Here is a 23,603-nt window from a genome sequence, read left to right on the forward strand (position 1 = left end):
CTAACTCTTTCGGTACGCTACAATATACACCACCCGCTACCACCATACCCCGCACACCTCAATCCCCCATGCAATTTCTCTTGCTACTTCAAGGCTTGAATGTTTGATTCATTCATTATTGTTATTTTCAAATTTATTATTAGCCTGTGGAAAAAGTTTATTTTGATATTTACCTCAGAAGGCTGCAAATAGAAAAGAGGCATTCAATTTTTATTAAAATTTTATTTGATATGCCATTGATATTTTTTAATTATTATTATTGTTATTTGAAACTCGATTTTGCATGTCACTATAAAGTTGTATAAGTCTTGCTTGTTCAATATTCAATGCAAAACTTGTTTGGGTCCCTATTAAAAGGCTAATTTGATCAACCTTGGCCCGCGGCTTTGTTCAGTTTTAAATTTTGGCCCACTATATATTTGAGTTTGACACCCCTGGTTTAAACCTTCTTAAACGTATTTCTTAAAATGCGATTTTGAAATAAGAAAATAATTGCAAGTGAAAGTGTACTTGTATTGAAACATTCCATTACAAAAAATTGCATTAAAAAATTGCGAAATTATAACAGTAAATATTAGGACATGCTGTAATGAAACAACTGGAAGTGTGTGATGCATTACATTGTATCGTATGCATGTTCGAAATAAACTGAAACTGAACTGAATTAGGGGTGCAACGATACACAAAATTCACGATTCGGTTCAATATTTTAGTGTCACAGTTAGATACTGTTTCGATACTAAAAAATTGGATATTTCCAAGCCTTTTTTAAATTATACACTACCGTTCAAAAGTTTGGGGTCACCCAAACAATTTTGTGGAATAGCCTTCATTTCTAAGAACAAGAATAGACTGTCGAGTTTCAGATAAAAGTTCTCTTTTTCTGGCCATTTTGAGCGTTTAATTGACCCCACAAATGTGATGCTCCAGAAACTCAATCTGCTCAAAGGAAGGTCAGGGGCCGTACTTATCAAGCTTCTTACTCCTAAGAAGTCTGCTAAGAGTTGACTTAAGAGTAAATAAATTATTCGCTGAAAGCTGCACTTAAAAGTTAGTTATCAAGCGTCTTACTCACACTTTCAGCGAAGTGTAGGACTGAATCTTAAGTGTCACACTCAGAGCTGAATTACGACATTACTATGTGCCGTAAACGGAATTTTAGGTGACGTCATTTCTGTGTCCATAGAAATGACCAATCACGGAAGGGAATCCGTTGTCTAAGAATAAAGAAATATCTTGGAAATATTTAAGTGGACAATGGGAGTGTATATTTTGACAATAAACTACAAAATAATACAAAACAAACTAGTCCCCGCCGGCACTCACGCTACCGCTCCCTCTCTTCTATCGCCCACACACTCACTGACGTCACTCACCTCACGGCCACACACATACGCTACTCTCATAACATTTTCTTTCCAATTCATTAATTAGGCAACTAATTTGAAACTGGTGTGGGTGGCTCTATATATACTAGCCCACTGCAGACACATGCAGAAATCAACAAGGAATCGAAAAGTATTAAATCTGTGACAAAAATAATATCCGCTCTGTCTAAACGATACCGTTTGATCAGCTGCTCGTCATCAAAAAAAAACAAAACATTGTTCCGTTCCCTGAACGTTCGCGCACGTCTCTCTCGCCTCAGTGCCATCCCCTGCTGGCAACTCCTAACCACTTAAGACACCTCTGAAGGTCTCTTAAATATCGTGGAGAGTAGGAGTGATTCTTAGACTTAAGAACGTTGATAAAAAGCTTTTATTCTTAAGTTTGAAAGTAGGACTAAATTTCGCAAATTCTCAGGACTTAAGTGTAAAATGGCACTCTAAGAAGCTTGATAAGTACGGCCCCAGTTTTGTAGCTTCTGTAACGAGCTAAACTGTTTTCAGATGTGTGAACATGATTGCACAAGGGTTTTCTAATCATCAATTAGCCTTCTGAGCCAATGAGCAAACACATTGTACCATTAGAACACTGGAGTGATAGTTGCTGGAAATGGGCCTCTATACACCTATGTAGATATTGCACCAAAAACCAGACATTTGCAGCAAGAATAGTCATTTACCACATTAGCAATGTATAGAGTGTATTTCTTTAAAGTTAAGACTAGTTTAAAGTTATCTTCATTGAAAAATAAGGACATTTCAATGTGACCCCAAACTTTTGAACGGTAGTGTACGGTAGTTTTTTAAAATGATCAACATTTTGGTTTTTAAATTAAATTAAATCCGTCTGGTGCAGCTCGGTGGAATCGTCGCACCGAGCCGTCTCGCGGGTCCCTTCCCCGCATTAGAAGTTGACCCGCAGGCTCGGAAAGACCCACATGCCCGAACAAGTGTGAAGGACGCCGTAAGGACGTTGCCTTCATCTTCTATTGACATCAAGGCAACAGCAGAGAATTACGGTTCATGACACAAAACACCTACAAGTCGGTCTATCGAAAGTTTAGAAATATCGCTTTTATTTTGAGAAAAACTGCAATGAAAACACAGCTACTGTCATCTTACATTTTGTAGATCACTGTCTACGTGTTTATCCCGGATTTATTAAAGTACGTCCACATCTCAGATATGCTTCCTCTGATCCAGACAATCCCATCTGTATTGCTTCCATTATCCCAACATCCGGTTTCGGCAGTGCTGTTTCGCTGAGCAAAGTCTTTTTTTGCCGACTTTACGATGCATCACTAGTCATTAGTGTGCAAATCCATCCATCCATCCAATACATAAATTTTCTACCGCTTGTCCCTTTTGGGATCGTCGAGGGGCTGGAGCCTATACCGGCTGCACTCGGGCAGAAGGCGGTGTACACCCTGCACAAGTCGCTACCTCATCGCAGGGCCAACACAGACAGACAATAACTCGCACTCAAATTGATTTACACACTTGGGCCAATATAAATATAAGCATATTTTGTTACATTCACCATATTGAATAAGTTACATAAAAGTTAGGGTTTAGTTGAGTTTGAGTTATTTGTGATATCGCTAAGGGGTCCCCTACCCTAACACCACCCCCCAGTGGACCATAGAGGCTAAAGAGACTTTCATTGACCTCAAACATGACCTGTCCTCCGCTACTTGACTATTAGCTGACCTTTTTCTTAGATGTTTCTGAAAGTGATAGTATGACTAACAGTCCTTTTTTTCAGAAACAGAAGGGGGTGAGTGAGGGTGGATACAGACTCCTTGGAACGAAATCGACAATCATCCGACTCTGACACATTCCATAGTTTTAACATTTTTCCCGTGGGTAAGAAGTTATAACTAATTTTTTGTTGGAAGCAGATCAGAATCATATCCATATTTAAGTGTTACTTCTTTCTAAACTCCTATAGTCATATAAAGAATAGCTAGTATTCTTCCTTCTTTTGAGTCTCATAGTAAGGTGTTGGCCTACTAGATTGGAATGTGTCAGAGTAGAGATAACTCGGAGTAGTCTAAACAAAGGGAGTGGGGGCGAGGGACAGAGGGAAGATCACGGGACTTCCGGGGGTTTGAGGGGAGACCGAGCCAGACCGATCTGGACCGGGCTGGGGAACGCTGGTGTGCTAGATTGGTCTCACGGTTGTCCTCTAAGCTTGGAGAATAAACTACAAAATACCAACTACTGCCTGTTGATTGAATATAAACATCAGCGTATTGCCATAAAAAGAATCTGGGAGAGACTAGCAATTTGAATTCCCCATTGGAGGAATGCTGGTCAACGTAACAATAATAAAATACTGTATATATATTTATGTATAGATATCCAATTATACTGTAATGACCTGTATGTTATGAACATGACGTGTTGGCGGAAAATGAGGAAGTGTCAAGTGTCTGGGGAAGCATTGAGACGAACGTATGTGCACATGTTGGAATTGTGCTGGTTGTTGGTATAAGATTGGCAAAAAAAAGTTAAAAAGCATCAGACTTTGTGTGCCTTGTTCTCGACTACTTTAATTTGTTTTCACGTGAAAAAAAAATCATTTTTAAGGTGTGGCAGCATATATTTTGCCTGGGCGGTACGCAACAATCAAATACAAAAAGTGAAAACCCTGAATTTTGTTTTATATTTACAATAGTTAATATCTATTTATACCCGTGAAAAAGGTAAGAATGTTCAAATGTTCCTAAAAAAAAAAACAGCGTGTAAATATGTAAGCTATTTTTCTGGGACTCTTATTTTGTAAACACAGTCAGACAAGATCTAACAAATGGCTGGGTGATAAAACTATTTCAATATATATTGTGACAGACCACGTAAACAATATCAATAAAAAATGTTTGGTAGAATATTCGATATATACTTGACAATTTAGAGTGGGAGAAAGTTGGTTTTATTTGCAGATGATACAACTGCTTTCTGTTCAGGAGAGAACACACAGAAGAGAATACAAATAATAACAGAAGAAATTAAGAAATTAAAAAGATGGTTTGACAAAAACAGACTATCCTTGAATCTCAGTAAAACTAAAATATTGCTATTTGATAACAGTAGAAAAGAGCACCATACACGAATACAAATAGACGGAGTAGATATTGAAAGGGTAAAAGAAACAAGATTTTTGGGAGTATTAATAGATGATAAAATGAACTGGAAATTTCATATACAAAACATACAACATAAGGTGGCAAAAAACATTTCAATAATGAATAAAGCAAAATACGTCCTGGGCCAAAAATCCCTTCATATTCTCTACTGCTCGCTAGTGTTACCATATCTGAGTTATTGTGCAGAAATATGGGGAAATAACTACAAATGTGCGCTACATTCGCTAACCGTGTTACAAAAAAGATCAATTAGAATAATACATAAAGTTGGATATAGAGAACATACAAACCCTTTATTTATTGAGTCAAAAATATTAAAGTTCGGTGATTTGGTAAAATTGCAAACAGCTAAAATGATGTACAAAGCAAACTATAACCTGCTACCAAAGAATGTACAACAAGTCTTCTCAACTAAAGAGGAGAAATATAACCTTAGAGGAAAATCTAATTTAAAACATTTGTATGCACGTACAACACTTAGAACCTTTAGCATATCAGTATGTGGAATTAAATTATGGAATGGATTAAGTAAATAAGTTAAACATTGTACTGATATGATCCAGTTTAAGAGGTTGTTCAAAATAATAGTGCTTACAAAGTACAAAGAAGAAGAATTATTTATTTATTATTTAAAATAAGATATTATTCATCTCAGTATGTTAATAATGACTGAATTAATTAATTACATATTACAAAACTGTTGTGTATACTAATTCACAGATGTTATTTTATCATAAAAAGGTCAGTAAATGATGTATATATTTGTAAACGCTCTGAAGTGGGAAAGGGGTAGGATTAAATAAGCTTTGCTTCTTCCTACTCCTTTTCGGACATGATGTAAAGTGAAATGATATGAAACTGTGTGATGTATTATACTGTAAGTGTGTTCATGTTCGAAATAAACTAAAGAAAGAAAGAAAGAAAGAAAGCCGAAGTGCCCGGGGAAAACCCACACACGCACAGGTAGAACATGCAAACTCCACACGGACAAGTCCAAACGGAGATTTGAAACCATATCTCCTGACCGTGAAGCCTACATGCAAACCGAAAGGTAAAGGTTAGGTAAAACTGACAATAAAACAATAAAGAGACGTAGAACAGTTGTGCAATGAGGCTCAAAGCAGTCGAGCACCGAGGGCTCACCTGCGTCGTCTCCCACACGGGCTCGTTTGCTTTGCTGACCCTTCGCTGCCTTGGTTTCCGCGCCATCTTCCTGGTTGTCGTTGAGGCTCTCGTCAAGCTTCCTCTTGGGTAACGTCTTCCTAGCTGTAGGCATGAGGATACAATCAGAATTGACACAGTGAGGACAAAAAGGTGAATGTGTGTTATGGTGTATTGGTATACTGTAAGGACACTTTTCTCATGTGTTGGCAGTGAAAAACTATTTTAATTGCATCGTATTCATGTGTCACTGGACACTAGAAGTCACCTCGAGGAACTTTTATTCAGATGAGCTCCAGCAACAACATGGCAGAAACCCACATGAGCCCTGCACTTTACAGCAGACAATCTATGCCTAAATTGCAACACTACTTGAATGTTTTCCAGCATGTGGCAACAAGCTGCTCTTAAAAGACACAGTAGGCATCAAACAACGGGCTGCAAAAGTCAGAGGAAGGAATCAGCAGACACACTTTGGAGTGAAAATTCTCTTTCTGCATTTATGCTGAGCCATTAAAAATACAACACACTCCACTTAGGGGACCTTAACCATTCTACTTTATGTTCAGTGCAGGCGGCATAAATGTGCCCGGCAACGCTTAGGATCATTAATGGGGCAAAAACAGAGTGAAAAGACAATTTTTCCCTCACCGTTTTTAGAAGCTGTGCACTGATAATGATAAAAAAAGATTTTTGTCAATTAAAGGGGACCGGCACTTTTGGGGGGAATTTTACCTACCATTCACAATCATTGTGAAACACATGTTGATGGATGTTATTTCATTTTTATGCATTCTAAATATTAAATAAATGCAATCAAAAGTCTGCTTACAATGGAGCCTATGTGAGTGGCTCAATTCTGCCTATAAAGCCCTTAAAACACATCCAAACACCCCCATTAGGGTTTTATATACATGATGTAAGTATATATGTAATGTAGTAACAGGCAGATATATAATACAATTTAATATTTACGTATTTTGATCATTTTAAGCATACGCGGCGCATTCATTTCAAAAACTCATCACAATGTTTACTTTTTTTTTCTTCATCAATGATTACTGCTCTCTGCTCACTTGCTGTGCAATGTTGGCTGTCATTAGGATGCCGACTGCTAGGATGTTCATATATTCCCGTTTAGATGAAAAATGATTCATAATACATAGGGTGGGGGCGAGGCCAAGCATCTTTTTGTGTAGGTCTCGCCAGTTCCGAGTCCTAAATGGCTGTTAAAGTGTACAAACTTGTCGGTCTACATCCTCAGCCATCTATCTTCCAGGTCAGATGCATGATTTATGACCTACAATAAACTTATATGGCGCAGGGAAGCGAGGAAACAGCAGACCACTCGATGATGTAAACATAAGGATACACAGAAGTAGGGATGATGTTTGATAAGGAATTATCGAGTTCGAGCCTATTATCGAATCCTCTTATCGAACCGATTCCTTATCGATTCTCTTATCGAGTCCAGATAGGTTGTTGTATATGGAAAAAAAACACACAATATTTGGTTTAACAAAAGCTCACTTTTATTATATAATAAAAAAATAAAATCTAATAAATAAATAAATATTGACTGTTACCCACCTAAAAAAATAAAATAAAATAAAATAAATAAATATTGACTGTTGTTACCCAAAGTATATTAAGTGGGATTTTTCAGAAAAACAAATATATACAGTAACACAAAAACAACCTGTCTCTGTGATCACTATAGGTGTATAAATAATAATATAGTGTTAAATAAAATCAGTCCCTTGGGCACAAAACTGAAAATAATACAACTCTCCAAAAAGTGCACTTCTGCTGCTATTTGACATAACTGTTTGTTATGATGCTTTGACATTTTTGCACTTTATTTCTTTATTGAAAGAAAATTCTATGAAGAGAAAAGTTGTTTGCAAATGTGGTTACAATGCTAAAAAATGAAAAGTTAAAGCTAAAAAAATAAATACACTTTATTGAGTTAACATTATTTCTTTATAGGGGGAAAAATGTTATGAGCGAGAAAATATAACAACTACAGTAACCAGCATGCAACGGGAGTTACGAGCATGCGCGGTAGCCCCGAAAAGTGTTGCATGTTGCCACGCTCTGAAAGTAAACGTCAAGAACTCAGCCAACACGCCTCGTCTGCATTATTTATAATTAGACAGACAACACATCTACAGTGTGATTTTGTTTTGTTTACAAGGAAAGAAAAACAAAAGTTAAAAAAGGGAGATATGTTGTATATATATGTATGTGCTGCGGTTGTTTTAAGAAGGTTGCGACAGCTGCCGTAAAGGAGGTGCGTTGCTAGCCTGGTTGCTATGTTTCCGGTTGGTCGTAAAAGTGTTCGTCATGTGTTTTACTCTGCTAAAATCTCTCAGTAAAGTTATTCGATGGATTATACCTTTTGTTTTGAACTTTATTACACCTTGGAGCGCTTTTTCCCGTCCATTTTTTTCCTGCTTTCCCTATCTGCGCCTAATGACTGAGCTACGTGACGTCAATTCTTGTGATGTCCCACGGAGCATTTCTGGTCGGGACGGGATTCGAATAAAGAATCAACTCTTTTCCTTTACTATAGTGGTCTCGATAACGGGTACCGGTTCTCAAAAAGGGATTCGAGTCCGAGGACTCGGTTCTTTTCTTATCAAACAATCGGGAAAACCGGTTTCGAGTATCATCCCTACACAGAAGTGATCACGGAGCCACTACAGATAGTTTGTCTGCGTTAGCGCTTATAATAACAATATCACTAATACTTAGTTAATATTCAAGTCACGCAATGTAAATTGAGTATTGTTGGTGCTTTTTGGACGGTTATTTATTAGGATTTAATGGGCAAAATAGAGGACTTAGTCCGCTGTAAGGGGACTTTTATTTAAGGTTTTTTTAATATTTAGAATGCATCAAAACTAAATTCATCCATCATGTCTTTCAAAATTCCAAAAAAGTGCAGCTACCCTTTAAGTTACATCATGTTCTAATGCCTGTGGACAAAAAAATCTGGCTTTGCATCTTTATCCAGATCTATTAAAAAATACAGTATTTCCTCGGGATGTAACGGTATCAAAATCTTACGGTACGATATCACACAATTAAGCCCAGAATACGATATTATCGTGGTATGTGTCCAAAAAAAAGACTCAAAAAATGCCATAATGTGTAAAATGAAGTGGCAGGAATGTTTAGGATAAACACACTTTATGTAATTAAACACAAATATAATGCTCAAATGTTTTAATCATATTTATTACTACAAACATGTATTTTTAAGTGCAAAGAATTGTGCAGAAACATGTACTGTTTCAATCAAATATTTAAAAGAAATTACTTAGTGACAGTCTAAACATCAAAGGTAACACGTGTAAAACAATAATGTGAACTAGTGTTTTTCAACTTTTAGTTCATGAGAAGCTGTATCCTCCACAAAGTACATTTTTATATCAGTTTTAAAAATGCTGTTTCACAGAAAAGTTAACTAACAATTTAACTTTTAATAATGTAAATACCTCACAAACTGATATTTAGCTTCGCTGGCTTCAAATATCTTTTCTGGGTGACAGCTAATGAGGTGGCGACTTGTGCAGGGTGTACCCTGCCTTTTGCCTGAGTGCAGGTGGCTAGGCTAAAGCCCCCCGCAACACCAAGAGAGACAATAGGTAGAAAATGGATGGATGGATTGAGGATTTTTCAAGTAGGTTTTTTTTTAAGTTTACTCATATTTCCCGCAGTGTACAGTTTTTTGGGGTGATTTTCTTCCATTCGGTGCGCCCTGATTGGCTGGCTAAGTGTCGCCCTGGAAACGCTCAAGACGAAAGTGCCGCGCTTAGCGGAACGCAGACTTTCTTATCTCCACCAAAGGTACACCCTGGACAAGTCGCCACCTCATAGCAGGGCCAACACAGGTAGACAACATTCACACCAATTTAGTGTTGCCAATCAACCTATCCCAAAGTGCATATCTTTGGAGGTGGGAGGAAGCCGGAGTACCCGGAGAGAACATGCACCGGGGATCGCACCCAGGACCTTCTTATTGTGAGGCACAGCCCTACATGAAAATATGATAAAATTGTCTTTCCTTGCATGGTGCCTGGGAGAATTTGATTACTCAACAACAGAGTATCGGGCGTCAAAGGTCAAGCATTTATTTAGAAAAAAACATTTCTATGGTTACATATCAAATGCCATATTTGTTTCTCTTTTTGCAAATACCAGATAATTTAAGTAAATTTTAGGAAAATATATTTAGTTTTAAAATATATATTGTATTGCCTGAGAGCATTGAATTACTTAAAAGCAGAGTACTCCCAGCGTCCACGAGGGGTCAGGAATACATTTTCAAAAATATAATTCTATACTAAAATAATGAAACACCATAACTGCCGTTTTTGCAATTAAATGACATCCATTGGAAGTTAATTTTTTCGGAGAATGTATTTTGTATTGAAATAAATAGTCTTTCCTCACAGTGGCTGGGGGCATTTATTGAGGCTCAGACATTTATTAGGAGGAGTGGCTATAACTAAATTAGATTAAAATATGTATTCATTATTTAGTTATTATTTTGCATTAATATTTTAAATATATATCCCCAAATAAAGTCCAATATAATTAATTAGTGGGTATTAAGTCATACAAATTATTCTGAATACACATTTATTTATACTATATTTATTCAACTGCAGAGGGTACCAAGTGTCGATTAGGTGTCAAGTAGAGATGTCCGATAATATCGGATTGCCGATATTATCGGCCGATAAATGCTTTAAAATGTAATATCGGAAATTATCGGTATCGGTTTCAAAATTATTGGTATCGGTTTCAAAAGTAAAATGTATGACTTTTTAAAACGCTGCTGTGTACACGGACGTAGGGAGAAGTACAGAGCGCCAATAAACCTTAAAGGCATTGCGCCTTTGCGTGCCGGTCCAATCACATAATATCTACGGCCTTTCACACACACAAGTGAATGCAAGGCATACTTGGTCAACAGCCATATAGGTCACACTGAGGGTTGCCGTATAAACAACTTTAACACTGTTACAAATATGCGCCACACTTTGAACCCACACCAAACAAGAATGACAAACACATTTCGGGAGAACATCCGCACCGTAACACAACATAAACACAACAGAACAAATACCCAGAATCCCTTGCAGCACTAACTCTTCCGGGACGCTACAATATACACCCCTGCTACCCCCTACCCCCCACCTCAACACCGCCTCCCCAACCCCGCCCACCTCAACCTCCTCATGCTCTCTCAGGGAGAGCATGTCTCAAATTCCAAGCTGCTGTTTTGAGGCATGTTAAAAAAAATAATGCACTTTGTGACTTCAATAATAAATATGGCAGTGCCATGTTGGCATTTTTTTTCCATAACTTGAGTTGATTTATTTTGGAAAACCTTGTTACATTGTTTAATGCATCCAGCGGGGCATCACAACAAAATTAGGCATAATAATGTGTTAATTCCACGACTGTATATATCGGTTGATATCGGAATCGGTAATTAAGAGTTGGACAATATCGGAATATCGGCAAAAAAGCCATTATCGGACATCTCTAATGTCAAGTGTTTTTTTATTGCAAATATGACGTTAGAGTAAAAAATTTACGAAATTGAGAAAAAATTAATAATAATTTGTGTTTCCTCAAATAGCTGCAAGGACTTGTTCATTTATTCAACTGCAGAGAAGTTGTGAAATGTCTAATAGGGGAGGGGCTACATTTTCAAAACACATTTTGTTGTAAACTTGCTCAGCAAAAATGATAATTTTGTGTATGTATGTAGGTAGGTAGGTGCTGCTGCTTTGATTAACAACAATGTTGAAAAAAAAATCATGAAATTGTGCACCACTTTCTGACCTGTCCTGCGCTTGACAACAGTACCAGGGGAGGGCGACGTGGAGTTGGGGGTGCTGGGTGACATGGAGGAGGCCGGCGTGACGGGAGTAACAGGTGGCGGCGGTGGAGACAGCGGGGTGGGAATCGCCTTAAACATGTCATCCTGTTTATAATTGTGAATCAATTTATTGTACTGTGACGCAGGTGTGGACGTAACAATCTTTTTTCTTACCTTTTCTGAAACTTTATGCTCTCTTTTCTTGGTGTTGACTTGCTCTTTCACCTTTGGCGCCTCGTCTTCGTCACTGTCTAAAATCTGCCGGCTGCGCTTTGCGACCTTTTTGACGGGCGAGTCCGCTTCCTGGACGCCATTCTGGACCTTGAGAGGGCTTTTGAAAGTCCTGGAAGTCACACATCATGCATAACAAAAAAAACATGAAGGCATAACATTTGTTTATTTACAAGCTCGTTCAGAGAGCATAGTCATCAAAGAGGAGTTAAGTCGGCAGCAAAAGCCATAAAATCAAGTCAGGAGTCACGAAAACAGATTAAAAGTACATTAGAGTTCACAGAGCTCTGATTAGTTTAGGATATTCAAGCCAATTAAAGATGCTGTAGTTTACACACAATAACGACCAAACAATTATTTTGTTAAAAGACGAAAAACAACTAAAAAAATCTGATAAAATCTTATAAATACATTGTATTATTTGTCATGATATCAGTGATGTGCGAGCTACTTGGAAAATGTTGTAAACTAAGCTACTAGTTACACTGGATTAAATGTAGCTAAGCTACAGGAAAAGCTATCCCCAGAGAATTGTAGCAAGCTACAATACAAGCTACACTGCAAAAGTATTATTAAATTACGGTAACACTTATTAGCTCTACAGTCCCCCAATTAAAAAGATATGTCAGGAACCCCTAAAAGAGAATATTTACAAGTATTATTACAGCTCGAGCAGTGAGAAGCCATAGACCCTATTTAGTGACATTTCTATCCATGTATACTATCAATGTGAATGTAAGAGTGTACAAATTGAATCATATGGACCCAATAATGGTCCATTACTGTTAACTATCTGTCATTTAGCTAGGGACCCTCTACATTACGGCTGCACAATTAATCGAATTGTAATCGTGATCACGATTTTGGACAGCTATGATTAATTGAGTGTGATTGTCAGCCATATCATCATTTAAAAACAAGCTCCGCTGCCCAACTGATGACCTTTTACAATTTAAAATGGAAGAAGATAAACATATTTAAACACACAAATAATAATATGGCTCTTATGAAGCCAGAACAATATTTGATGTTTCCTCTGCCAAGAAAATATACCTGTATTGTGTGGCTTTTTATTTTAGTTATTCAAAAAATACAACTTGGTTAAAAGATTGTAGAGTGTGTATAAGTACTTTTTAACTACATTCAGTAATACCACAATAATAATAACCCCGATCATTTTGGTTACATTAACTTTATTTAGCCATTTTGTTTATTGTTTTCGTTGTGTATATTTGAGGGTCTCTCATCCCCTCCTTAACAGAGACAAAACCTATTTTATAGATAGTAGTTGTGATCTTTGCTCAAGTGCAAAATTTTGCTTACAGAGTACATTTTATTTGTAATATTTGTTTGTTTTACTTAACTTAACTTGTTTTACATTTCAATTACAATGTTAAACTATACTATACTATACAAGAAACACAAGTTGAGCAAGAACAAGCAAGAACTCGACTCGGTGAATGAAACAACCTAGCTAGCAGCTAAGCTAACGAGGGAGGGGGGTTTTGATTGATTGAAACTTTTATTAGTAGATTGCACAGTACAGTACATATTCCGTACAATTGACCACTAAATGGTAACACACGAATAAGTTTTTCAACTTGTTTAAGTCGGGGTCCACATTAATCAATTCATGGTAAACAATTTGGGGGCTCGTCCGGGATACATCCCAAGGTCTCTCTCTGAGTTTTTTCTTGCCCGGAAATGGGTTCAGATCCGAGGATGTTATTGTGGTTCGTGAAGCCCTTTGAGGCACGTGTGATTAAGGGCTATATAAATACATTTTGATAGATTTTTGATTGATTGATGTCCTATGTATACTGTGAGCAGTACAATGAACAAGGATTTTTCTTCTAGCAAAAAATTTCATTATTTTTTTGTAAAATGAAAAATCAGCATTGAAATTGCACTTTTAACATGTATGCATTGATAAAATGTTTTCATTAAAGAATATATACTGTTTCCCGCCACACAGATGACAGCACCCACACACCACCGCTCGCATGTGCACTATATTGCAATGGCCGTGCGGAAACTACGTCCCCATATTTAAAGTTCTGGGCCACCATGGATTATATACTTTTTTTATTGTTTACTTTCGTTAACGATTAATCAGAGCAACAGAATATGAATTAAATAGATTAATCATTGCAGCCCTAAAATATAAGTTAAATAGTAACAGCAGTGGTGTACAGCTGCAGTGCAGTTGTACACCACTGCAGAGCACAATGATAAACTATTATTACATTGATAACAGGCAGAACTTGCAGTATGTAAACAACATCTTACTTTTTCACTGGTTCAACATTGGCTTTCTTCTGGACATCCGTGTCCTTTGCCTTGGGCTGAAAGAAGGATCTGGAAAAAGCAGAGAAGGAAAAAAGCTGATCAGCACAACCCATGGCAAAATGATGGAATCCCCAGTCTTAGAGGATATACATTTCTGAATTGTATGGGGGGAAAGCAGATAACAGACATGTCAAAACTATACTAATTTCAAATGGCAACTTTCTGGTTTGAAGAAACACTAAAACAAATTTGTTTGACCTCAATTAACACAGATCAGATATTTTTTGCCAGTCTAAACGCTCCAAAGTTAAGCTACTGTTGATCCACGCTGATGTCCGTGCCTCCTCTACTCAACAGCCATAAAAAGAATAGAACCCTCTGAAATATATTACATCATATATATGCATCCGTGCATTCTATTTCTTTCATTTATTTTCACGTTAAAAAACTAATTTTTAGGTGTGGCGACCACATCTATGGTGGCGACTTTCACTTTACTTTGTAGTAGTAGCGACTTCCTTGTTTATTTACGGAAAGCGGTCAACTTCCTTTGTTTTCATTTTATCGAACCACGCATGCAAGTGACGCCGAGGCCCCAATGTGGCCCCATTGCGGCCTGTGCGCGTTTATACTGGAGTCTCATAAAGATCACATTTTACTTGCAGTGTAAACAGTCAGCTGGAAAAAAATCTGATTTTGGCCACTTTGGCCTATTTTAACAGAAGTGTAGATAGAACATGTTGAAAGAGAAAGTAAGCAGATAATAACAGTAAATGAACAAGTAGATTATCATTTTCTACCACTTGTCCTTAATAATTTTGACAAAATAATGATAAATGACAAAAAGACAAGTTGTCTTGTATGTTCACTATTTTATTTAAGGTCAAACTGGCAATAAGAAACATATGTTTAATGTACCCTAAGATTTTTTGTTAAAATAAAGCCAATAATTAAATTTTTTGTGGTCCCCTTTATTTAGAAAAGTATCGGTACCAAAATATTGGTATCGGGACAACACTACTGCCTTCAATTATATTGTTTTTAGATATCCGTATGCGTTTTATTTAAAACCAGATAGTTGCCAGTTGAAATTACTACTTTTCGGTCAGGTGTGGTCTACTATTGTTTCTACAAAATTAAACTGAATGAACATCCTCAACAAGTGGTTATTTGCTAGTGATTTGTAACAATATTGTTTAGTTTCATTTGTTAATTTTGACAACACGTTAAGTGTTAGAGCGGGAGTCAGCAACCCGCGGCTCTTTAGCGTCGCTCTAGTGCAGGGGTCACCAACGCGGTGCCCGCGGGCACCAGGTAGCCCGTAAGGACCAGATGAGTAGCCCGCTGGCCTGTTCTAAAAATAGCTCAAATAGCAGCACTTACCAGTGAGCTGCCTCTATTTTTTAAATGTTATTTATTTACTAGCAAGCTGGTCTCGCTTTGCCCGACATTTTTAATTCTAAGAGAGACAAAACTCAAAAAGAATTTGAAAATCCAAGAAAATATTTTAAAGACTTGGTCTTCACTTGTTTAAATAAATTCCTTAATTTTTTTTACTTTGCTTCTTATAACTTTCAAAAAGACAATTTTAAAGAAAAAATACAACCTTAAAAATGATTTTAGGATTTTTAAAACACATATACCTTTCTACCTTTTAAATTCCTTCCTCTTCTTTCCTGACAATTTAAATCAATGTTCATGTAATTTATTTATTTTTTAATTGTAAAGAATAATAAATACATTTTAATTTAATTCTTCATTTTAGCTTCTGTTTTTTCGACGAAGAGTATTTGTGAAATATTTCTTCAAACTTATTATGATTAAAATTCAAAAAAATTATTCTGGCAAATCTAGAAAATCTGTAGAATCAAATTTAAATCTTATTTCAAAGTATTTTGAATTTATTTTAAAATTTTTGTTCTGGAAAATCTAGAAGAAATAATGATTTGTCTTTGTTAGAAATATAGCTTGGTCAAATTTGTTATATATTCTAACAAAGTGTAGACTGGATTTTAACCTATTTAAAACATGTCATCAAAATTCTAAAATTAATCTTAATCAGGAAAAATTACTAATGATGTTCCATAAATTCTTTTTTTAAGTTTTTCTCTTCTTTTTTTCTGTTGAATTTTGAATTTTAAAGAGTTAAATTGAAGATAAACTATGATTCAAAATGTAATTGTCATTTTTTTCGTGTTTTCTCCTCTTTTAAACTGTTCAATTAAGTGTAAATATCATTAATTATTAATAATAACATAGAGTTAAAGGTAAATTGAGCAAATTGGCTATTTCTGGCAATTTATTTAAGTGTGTATTTAAAATGGTAGCCCTTCGCATTAATCAGTACCCAAGAAGTAGCTCTTGGTTTCAAAAAGGTTGGTGACCCCTGCTCTAGTGGCTCCCTAGAGCATTTTTAAAAGGATTGAAAATGGAAAAAGATGGAGGAAAAACATTTTTTTTTGTTTTAGTATGTTTTTTGTTTGAGGACAAACATGACACAAACCTTCCCAATTGTTAGAAAGCCCACTGTTTAATATGTTTGTGTGTATGCTTCACTGATGAGAGTATTTGGTGAACATCGTTTTGTTCTACTAATTTCGGCGGTTCTTGAACTCACCATACGGTGTACTGTGACGCAACAGTTTGTTTACATGTAAAATCTTCCACTCCTATTTTTTCTCCTCATTTTGTCCACCAACTTTTTTATACTGTGTGTGATTGCACAAAGGTGCGCTTTGTTGACGTTATTGACTTGTAGGAGTGCTAATCGGACATATTTGGTCAGTGCGTGACTGCAAGCTAATCAATGCTAACATGCTATTTAGGCTAGCTCTATGTACATATTGCATCATTATCATGCCTCATATGTAGCTATATTTGAGCTAATTTAATTTCCTTTACTTGTATCCTCTATGTATGTAATTTAGTTTTGCATATCTCATGACTAGGGATGTCCGATAAATGCTTTAAAATGTAATATCGAAAATTATCGGTATCGGTTTCAAAAAGTAAAATGTATGACTTTTTAAAACGCGGCTGTGTACACAGACGTAGGGAGAAGTACAGAGCGCCAATAAACCTTAAAGGCACTGCCTTTGCGTGCTAGCCCAATCAAATAATATCCACGGCTTTTCACACACACAAGTGAATGCAACTTGGTCAACAGCCATACAGGTCACACTGAGGGTATCCGTATGAACAACTTTAACACTGTTACAAATATGCGCCACACTGTGAACCCACACCAAACAAGAATGACAAACACATTTCGGGAGAACATCCGCACCGTAACACAACATAAACACAACAGAACAAATACCCAGAACCCCTTGCAGCACTAACTCTTCCGGGACGCTACAATATACACCCCCGCTATCCCCATCACCCATTCCTCAACCTCGCCCCCCTCAACCTTCTCATGCTCTCAGGGAGAGCATGTCCCAAATTCCAAGCTGCTGTTTTGAGGCATGTTAAAAAAAATAATGCACTTTGTGACTTCAATAATAAATATGGCAGTGCCATGTTGGCACTTTTTTCCATAACTTGAGTTGATTTATTCTTGGAAAACCTTGTTACATTGTTTAATGCATCCAGCGGGGCATCACAACAAAATTAGGCATAATAATGTGTTAATTCCACGACTGTATGTATCGGTATCGGTTGATATCAGAATCGGTAATTAAGAGTTGGACAATATCGGAATATCGGCAAAAAAGCCATTTTCGGACATCTCTACTCATGACACATTATCTGGATGTAATATTGGCTGCATTTCAGGTAGTTGTTTGTGTGCCATGTTGTTCCAGACCACAGCAAACCAGGGTTTCCCACACATTCATTTATTTGTTGCGGCCCGCCACGAAAGAATTACGTCCGCCACAAATAAAATTTTAAAAAATATATAAAAAAAATTTTTTTTGTCCTCTCCATCTTCTCAGGCAAATCATATAGTTGATGTAGATGCCCATATCGGCTGTTCAGATTTACTTTACAAAAGAGAAGTGTAGGATACTTCTCTTGTTGCCTTATTTGTATTTGACTTTATTAAATGTATTTATATTAGAAACACAACATGTGTATATAACAAAGGGTGCAAAGTCTGCAGGCAGTAGGAAACACATGGTTAAGTGTAGGGAGTAGAACTGATGGCAGTCTAAAGTTCAAGATTTTTGGAGCTCTTTGTTCAGTGGATCAGATGTTTGATGAAGCTCTGTGTCTATCTACCACCACTACTGTTTTCTGTTTATTTGTTACTGACTGTGGCAGGACACCTCTGCCTCTGTTTCACTTTATGTTGCTGGTAAATAATATGGTTGTAGTAGAAGGCTAAAGTTTAATTATTTAGTATGCACTAATTAAAGGGGCAGAGCTTTGAGACATTTTAGCTTTTATATTTTATAAGATATATTTTTTGTAACAACCACAATTAATAAATATATGTCAGTGAATAACTTATTGTTCAAAACTGTATATAAATATGTACATAAAGTGTTGTAATTATATTATAAAATAAATGGATGGATGGACGTTTAAAACAATAATGTTATTATTAATTAGTAAGTATACGTTTTTTTTAACCTTTTTAGAGAAAATCAAATCATTGTAGTAAATTATGCAAATTACTCGATGATGTCAGTGTGACCACGCCCATAGCCACGCCCCCGCCGCCACAGGTATCTTGGCAGTTTCTGGGAAACACTGCAAACGTTACCCAGCTTGCAAAGATTGTAATAAATCTAATGGTTTCTAATGTTGTAAAAATGTGTAGAATAAATATCAAATTTCAACATTTCTGTCAACGAAGATTTGCTTCAGCCTGCGACACAAAGTTGATTCATTGATTGATGGAAACTTTTATAAGTAGATTGCACAGTACAGTACATGTTACGTACAATTGACCACTAAATGGTAACACCCGAATGAGTTTTTCAACTTGTTTAAGTCGGGGTCCACGTAAATCAATTCATTCTACCACGAATTGATTAACGTGGACCCCGAGTTGAAAGTTGAAAAACGTATTTGACTTAAACAAGTTGAAAAACTTATTTGGGTGTTACTCGGGATGACACTCGAAACCGGTTTTCCCGGTTGTTCGATAAGAAAAGAACAGAGTCCTCGGACTCGAATCCCTTTTTAAAAACCGGTACCCGTTATCGAGACCACTATAGTAAAGAAAAAGAGTTGGTTCTATATTCGAATCCCGTCCCGACCAGAAATGCTCCGTGTGACATCACAAGAAATGACGTCACGTAGCTCAGTCATTAGGCGCAGATAGCGAAAGCAGTAAAAAAATGGACGGGAAAAAGTGCTCCAAGGTGTAATAAAGTTCAAAACGAGGCGTGTTGGCTGAGTTCTTGACGTTTACTTTCACGGGTGACGACATGCAACAACACTTTTCGGGGCTACCGCGCATGCTCGTCACTCCCATTGCATGATGGGTAGTGTAGTTGTTATATTCCCTAGCTCGGGGGTCGGCAACCCGCGGCTCTAGAGCCGCATGCGGCTCTTTAGCGCCGCCCTAGTGGCTCTCTGGAGATTTTTCAAAAATGTATGAAGAATGGAAAAAGATGAGGGGGGAAAAAAATCTATTTTTTTGTTTAGTATGGTTTCTGTAGGAGGACAAACATGACACAAACCTCCCTAACTGTTATAAATCACACTGTTTATATTAAACGTGCTTCACTGATTCGAGTATTTGGCGAGCGCCGTTTTGTCCTACTAACTTTGGCGGTCCTTGAACTTACCGTATAGTTTGTTTACATGTATAACTTTCTCCGACTTTCTAGGACGTGTTTTATGCCACTTCTTTTTCTGTCTCATTTTGTCCACCACACTTTTAACGTTGTGTGTGAATGCACAAAGGTGAGTTTTGTTGATGTTATTGACTTGTGTGGAGTGCTAATCAGACATATTTGGTCACTGCATGACTGCAAGCTAATCGATGCTAACATGCTATTTAGGCTAGCGATATGTACATATTGCATCATTATGCCTCATTTGTAGCTATATTTGAGCTCATTTAGTTTCCTTTAAGTCCTCTTAATTAAATGTATATCCCATGACACATGTTATATGGCTTTTAATTTTTTGCGGCTCCAGACAGATTTGTTTTTGTATTTTTGGTCCAATATGGCTCTTTCAACATTTTGGGTTGCCGACCCCTGCCCTAGCTCATAACATCTTTCCCCCTATAAAGAAATAATGTTAACTCAATAAAGTGCATTTCTTTTTTTAGCTTTAACATTTCATTTTTTAGCATTGTAACCACATTTGCAAACAAATTTTCTCTTCATAGAATGTTCTTTCAATAAAGAAATAAAGTGCAAAAATGTCAAAGCATCATAACAAACAGTTATGTCAAATAGCAGCAGAATTGCACTTTTTGGAGAGCTGTATTATTTTCAGTTTTGTGCCCAAGGGACTGATTTTATTTAACACTATATTATTATTTATACACTTATAGTGATCACAGAGACAGGTTGTTTTTGTGTTACCTTATATATTTGTTTTTCTGAAAAATCCCACTTAATATACTTTGGGTAACAACAGTCAATATTTTTATTTTTTATTTTTTTAGGGGGGCAACAGTCAATATTTATTTATTTTTTAGATTAAATTATTTTCTTATATAATAAAAGTGAGCTTTTGTTAAACCAAATATAGTGGGGTTTTTTTCCATATACAACAACCTATCTGGACTCGATAAGAGAATCGATAAGGAATCGGTTCGATAAGAGGATTCGATAATAGACTCGAACTCGATAATTTCTTATCAAACATAATCCCTAGGTGTTACCATTTAGTGGTCAATTGTACGGAATATGTACTGTACTGTGCAATCTACCAGAGGTGGGACCAAGTCATTGTTTTGCAAGTCACAAGTAAGTCTCAAGTCTTTGCCCTCAAGTCTCGAGTCAAGTCCCGAGTCAAGACAGGCAAGTCCCGAGTCAAGTCCAAAGTCAAGACTGGAAAGTCTCAAGTCAAGTCCCAAGTCCTGCATTTTGAGTTTCGAGTCCTTTCAAGTCCTTTTAACCAGAGACTAATATATTTACACAGATTGTGTATTCTTGTAAAACGCTGTATTTATTTATTAAAACAAGTGCATTTGAAATTGCAAGAAAAAAAATAGTGCTGACATTGCACTTCATAATAGCACTATTATCCAGTCATTTTAAACATTTAACTCATTCCTTTACAGAATAAACACATTTGAAAAAACAAGTGCAACTGTACTTATTTGCACAAAAGTGTTAACATTGTATTTCCATGGCATATTGCATTGTAACTAGTTCCACAGCAGTTTCTATCCTGTTCTTACCTGATCTCATTGATCACATCTCATACTGTATGTGTGTTTATGTGTGCGTACACATGAAAAACATAACAAATACATGAACATAACAATGAACAGAGTTGAACTTTTTATATGTCAGGGCTCTATGCAATATGTACACACATTCTTAATATAGTATACATTTTAACTGACCTTTAATTGATTATGTTTGTCTTTTTGTAGGTGGCTAAAATATGCGGTGCTGCTGACCGCCGTCAAACGTTACGTTACTGAGTGTGATACATTGACTAACGTAACGTTATGTGTAGGTACCTCATGCAACCCTGCTTAAAAAAAATCACTTGACAAAAAGTATGAATAAGGTAGCGAACTGCAGTGGACGCAACAGATTGCCGTGTTTGCAATGACTATAACCATAGACATCTTATAAGTAGACGCAGCATTGGCTGCTGTGATGCGAGCAATTTGGCCGCCATCTTGAAGTGGTGACGAGGAGCCGGCGAGCAGCCTAAACTGACAGTTGACAGGTAGAAAACAAAGATGGTGTTCAGCGTTTTCTTGCTCAAATGAGCGGACTGTTGAAAATAGGAATCGGGGGATTACTTTTCACAAGTAAGATTTGACATTAACGTATTATTGGTTTGTTTTGTGAAAAGAATATTAGCACAGAGTTGAGAAGGAGCAAAGATCTTCAGTATTTATATGTGAAAATCACAAATAAATCTTCTGGGGGAGGATGACCCCCCTACAGGGGTTTGGTTTACAAACTTTCAGCCCCACCTAAAACAAAATTCACCAGCCGCCACTGATTATGATGCATTCTCATTTTAGGCAAAATATAAAACAATACTTTCTTAACAGTATAATTGTAACCAGGAATAAGTCTTCAAGTAACAATATTCAAATACTAACATTGTTGGGTAAGACAGAATTTGGTTTTATTACGAATCCAGAGAAACAGATTGGTGGTTTTAGCTGATATAAAGACTTTCAGGTGTTTATATATGTTTATGTTTAAGTATTTGGCAGACGCTTTTATCCAAAGCGACATACATAAAAAATACATATAAAACAATGACTGTAAACATGATCATTTAAGGGAAGAATGGAATACAAAATATCAATACAAAGTGTCAAAACAGAATAAACTCTCTGCTGCTGCAGCAACAGAGATACAGTCTATAAGATATATAGATATCTAATGTATTCATACATTGTTTATGTAGGATATACGCATGTATATATAACCTAATCATATTTTTTCTTCAATTTAAAAATTGCTGACCATTTTTTCCCCCCTTCTCTGGGATTATATTCCCAGTTTTTATCTCAGACGTCTGGTCACTTATAGCATATAAGATTATTCTATTACTGTTAAGCAAACTATGAATAATAAAACACGCCAAAACATGTGTCCTTTATCATAGCTACACGTATGACAAAAAAACGCGTGAAAATCAGTGGTATTCAGTGAGGTAAAATGAATTAAATTGTGCTGACAGTTCATTGCTCCTGCCAAATGAATTGCACTGAGTGGAGCGGATCACCACTCCAAGATGGCGGCCCCGCGTCTCGTCTGCGCCAGTAGGCAGTAGCGCTCTATGCTGCGTACCCTTATAAGATGTCTATGGTTATAACGTTAGCAGTGAGTTTACAGCCTCACTCATTTAACCACACAGCAAATTAAAGTCATGTTACTTAGCTAATAAACGTTAGCTTACATTCAAAACTTACCGTTCTGTGTGCAACTTCAAATGTCGAACGAAGTTGGAAGTTGTTGCGTCTCAGTCTGTAATATTCGAACTGCATGTTTAGCATACTTCAATTCGTTTTTTGTTGACCAAGTCGTAGTTTTTATACCCTAACGAAACCAACTTAGGTATAAATCTTTCTCACTGGTGCGTTGTTTGACAACTCTCGTTCATTGGTTGTCCTGCAATTTGATTGGATGAATGCTGTGTGATGAAAACAACGTAGATCTAATTTGATTGGCTGTTGTACTGAGAGCACACACGCTGACAAGCAGCTGACAGGCAGCACACACACTGATAGACACACATACAAAATGAAAGCTACGGAGCGCTGAATAACTTTTTAATCTTTGGGTTTTGGGGAAAGTAGCAAGTCATGTCAAGTCAAAAGGCTCAAGTCCAAGTGAAGTCACAAGTCATTGATGTTAAAGTCTAAGTCGA

General features: G+C 36.6%; 1 protein-coding gene across 2 annotated transcripts in view; it reads right to left on the reverse strand.

Moving 5' to 3' along the window:
- The window catches only part of lig1 (ligase I, DNA, ATP-dependent), a 109,486-nt gene that overhangs the window by 85,131 nt on the left and 752 nt on the right, over positions 1-23,603 (reverse strand). The window contains exons 2-5 of one of the 2 annotated variants that reach the window (XM_062023164.1): positions 14,118-14,186; positions 11,772-11,940; positions 11,561-11,687; positions 5,678-5,800 (exon numbers count right to left, since the gene is read on the reverse strand). In XM_062023164.1, coding sequence (XP_061879148.1) covers positions 5,678-5,800; positions 11,561-11,687; positions 11,772-11,940; positions 14,118-14,186 — 488 coding nt within the window. Of the gene's footprint in view, positions 1-5,677; positions 5,801-11,560; positions 11,703-11,771; positions 11,941-14,117; positions 14,187-23,603 lie in introns of both variants that reach the window. The other variant, XM_062023163.1, reaches the window with a different exon arrangement.

Source organism: Entelurus aequoreus, linkage group LG16 (assembly GCF_033978785.1).
Source record: "Entelurus aequoreus isolate RoL-2023_Sb linkage group LG16, RoL_Eaeq_v1.1, whole genome shotgun sequence".
Lineage (NCBI taxonomy): Eukaryota > Metazoa > Chordata > Actinopteri > Syngnathiformes > Syngnathidae > Entelurus > Entelurus aequoreus.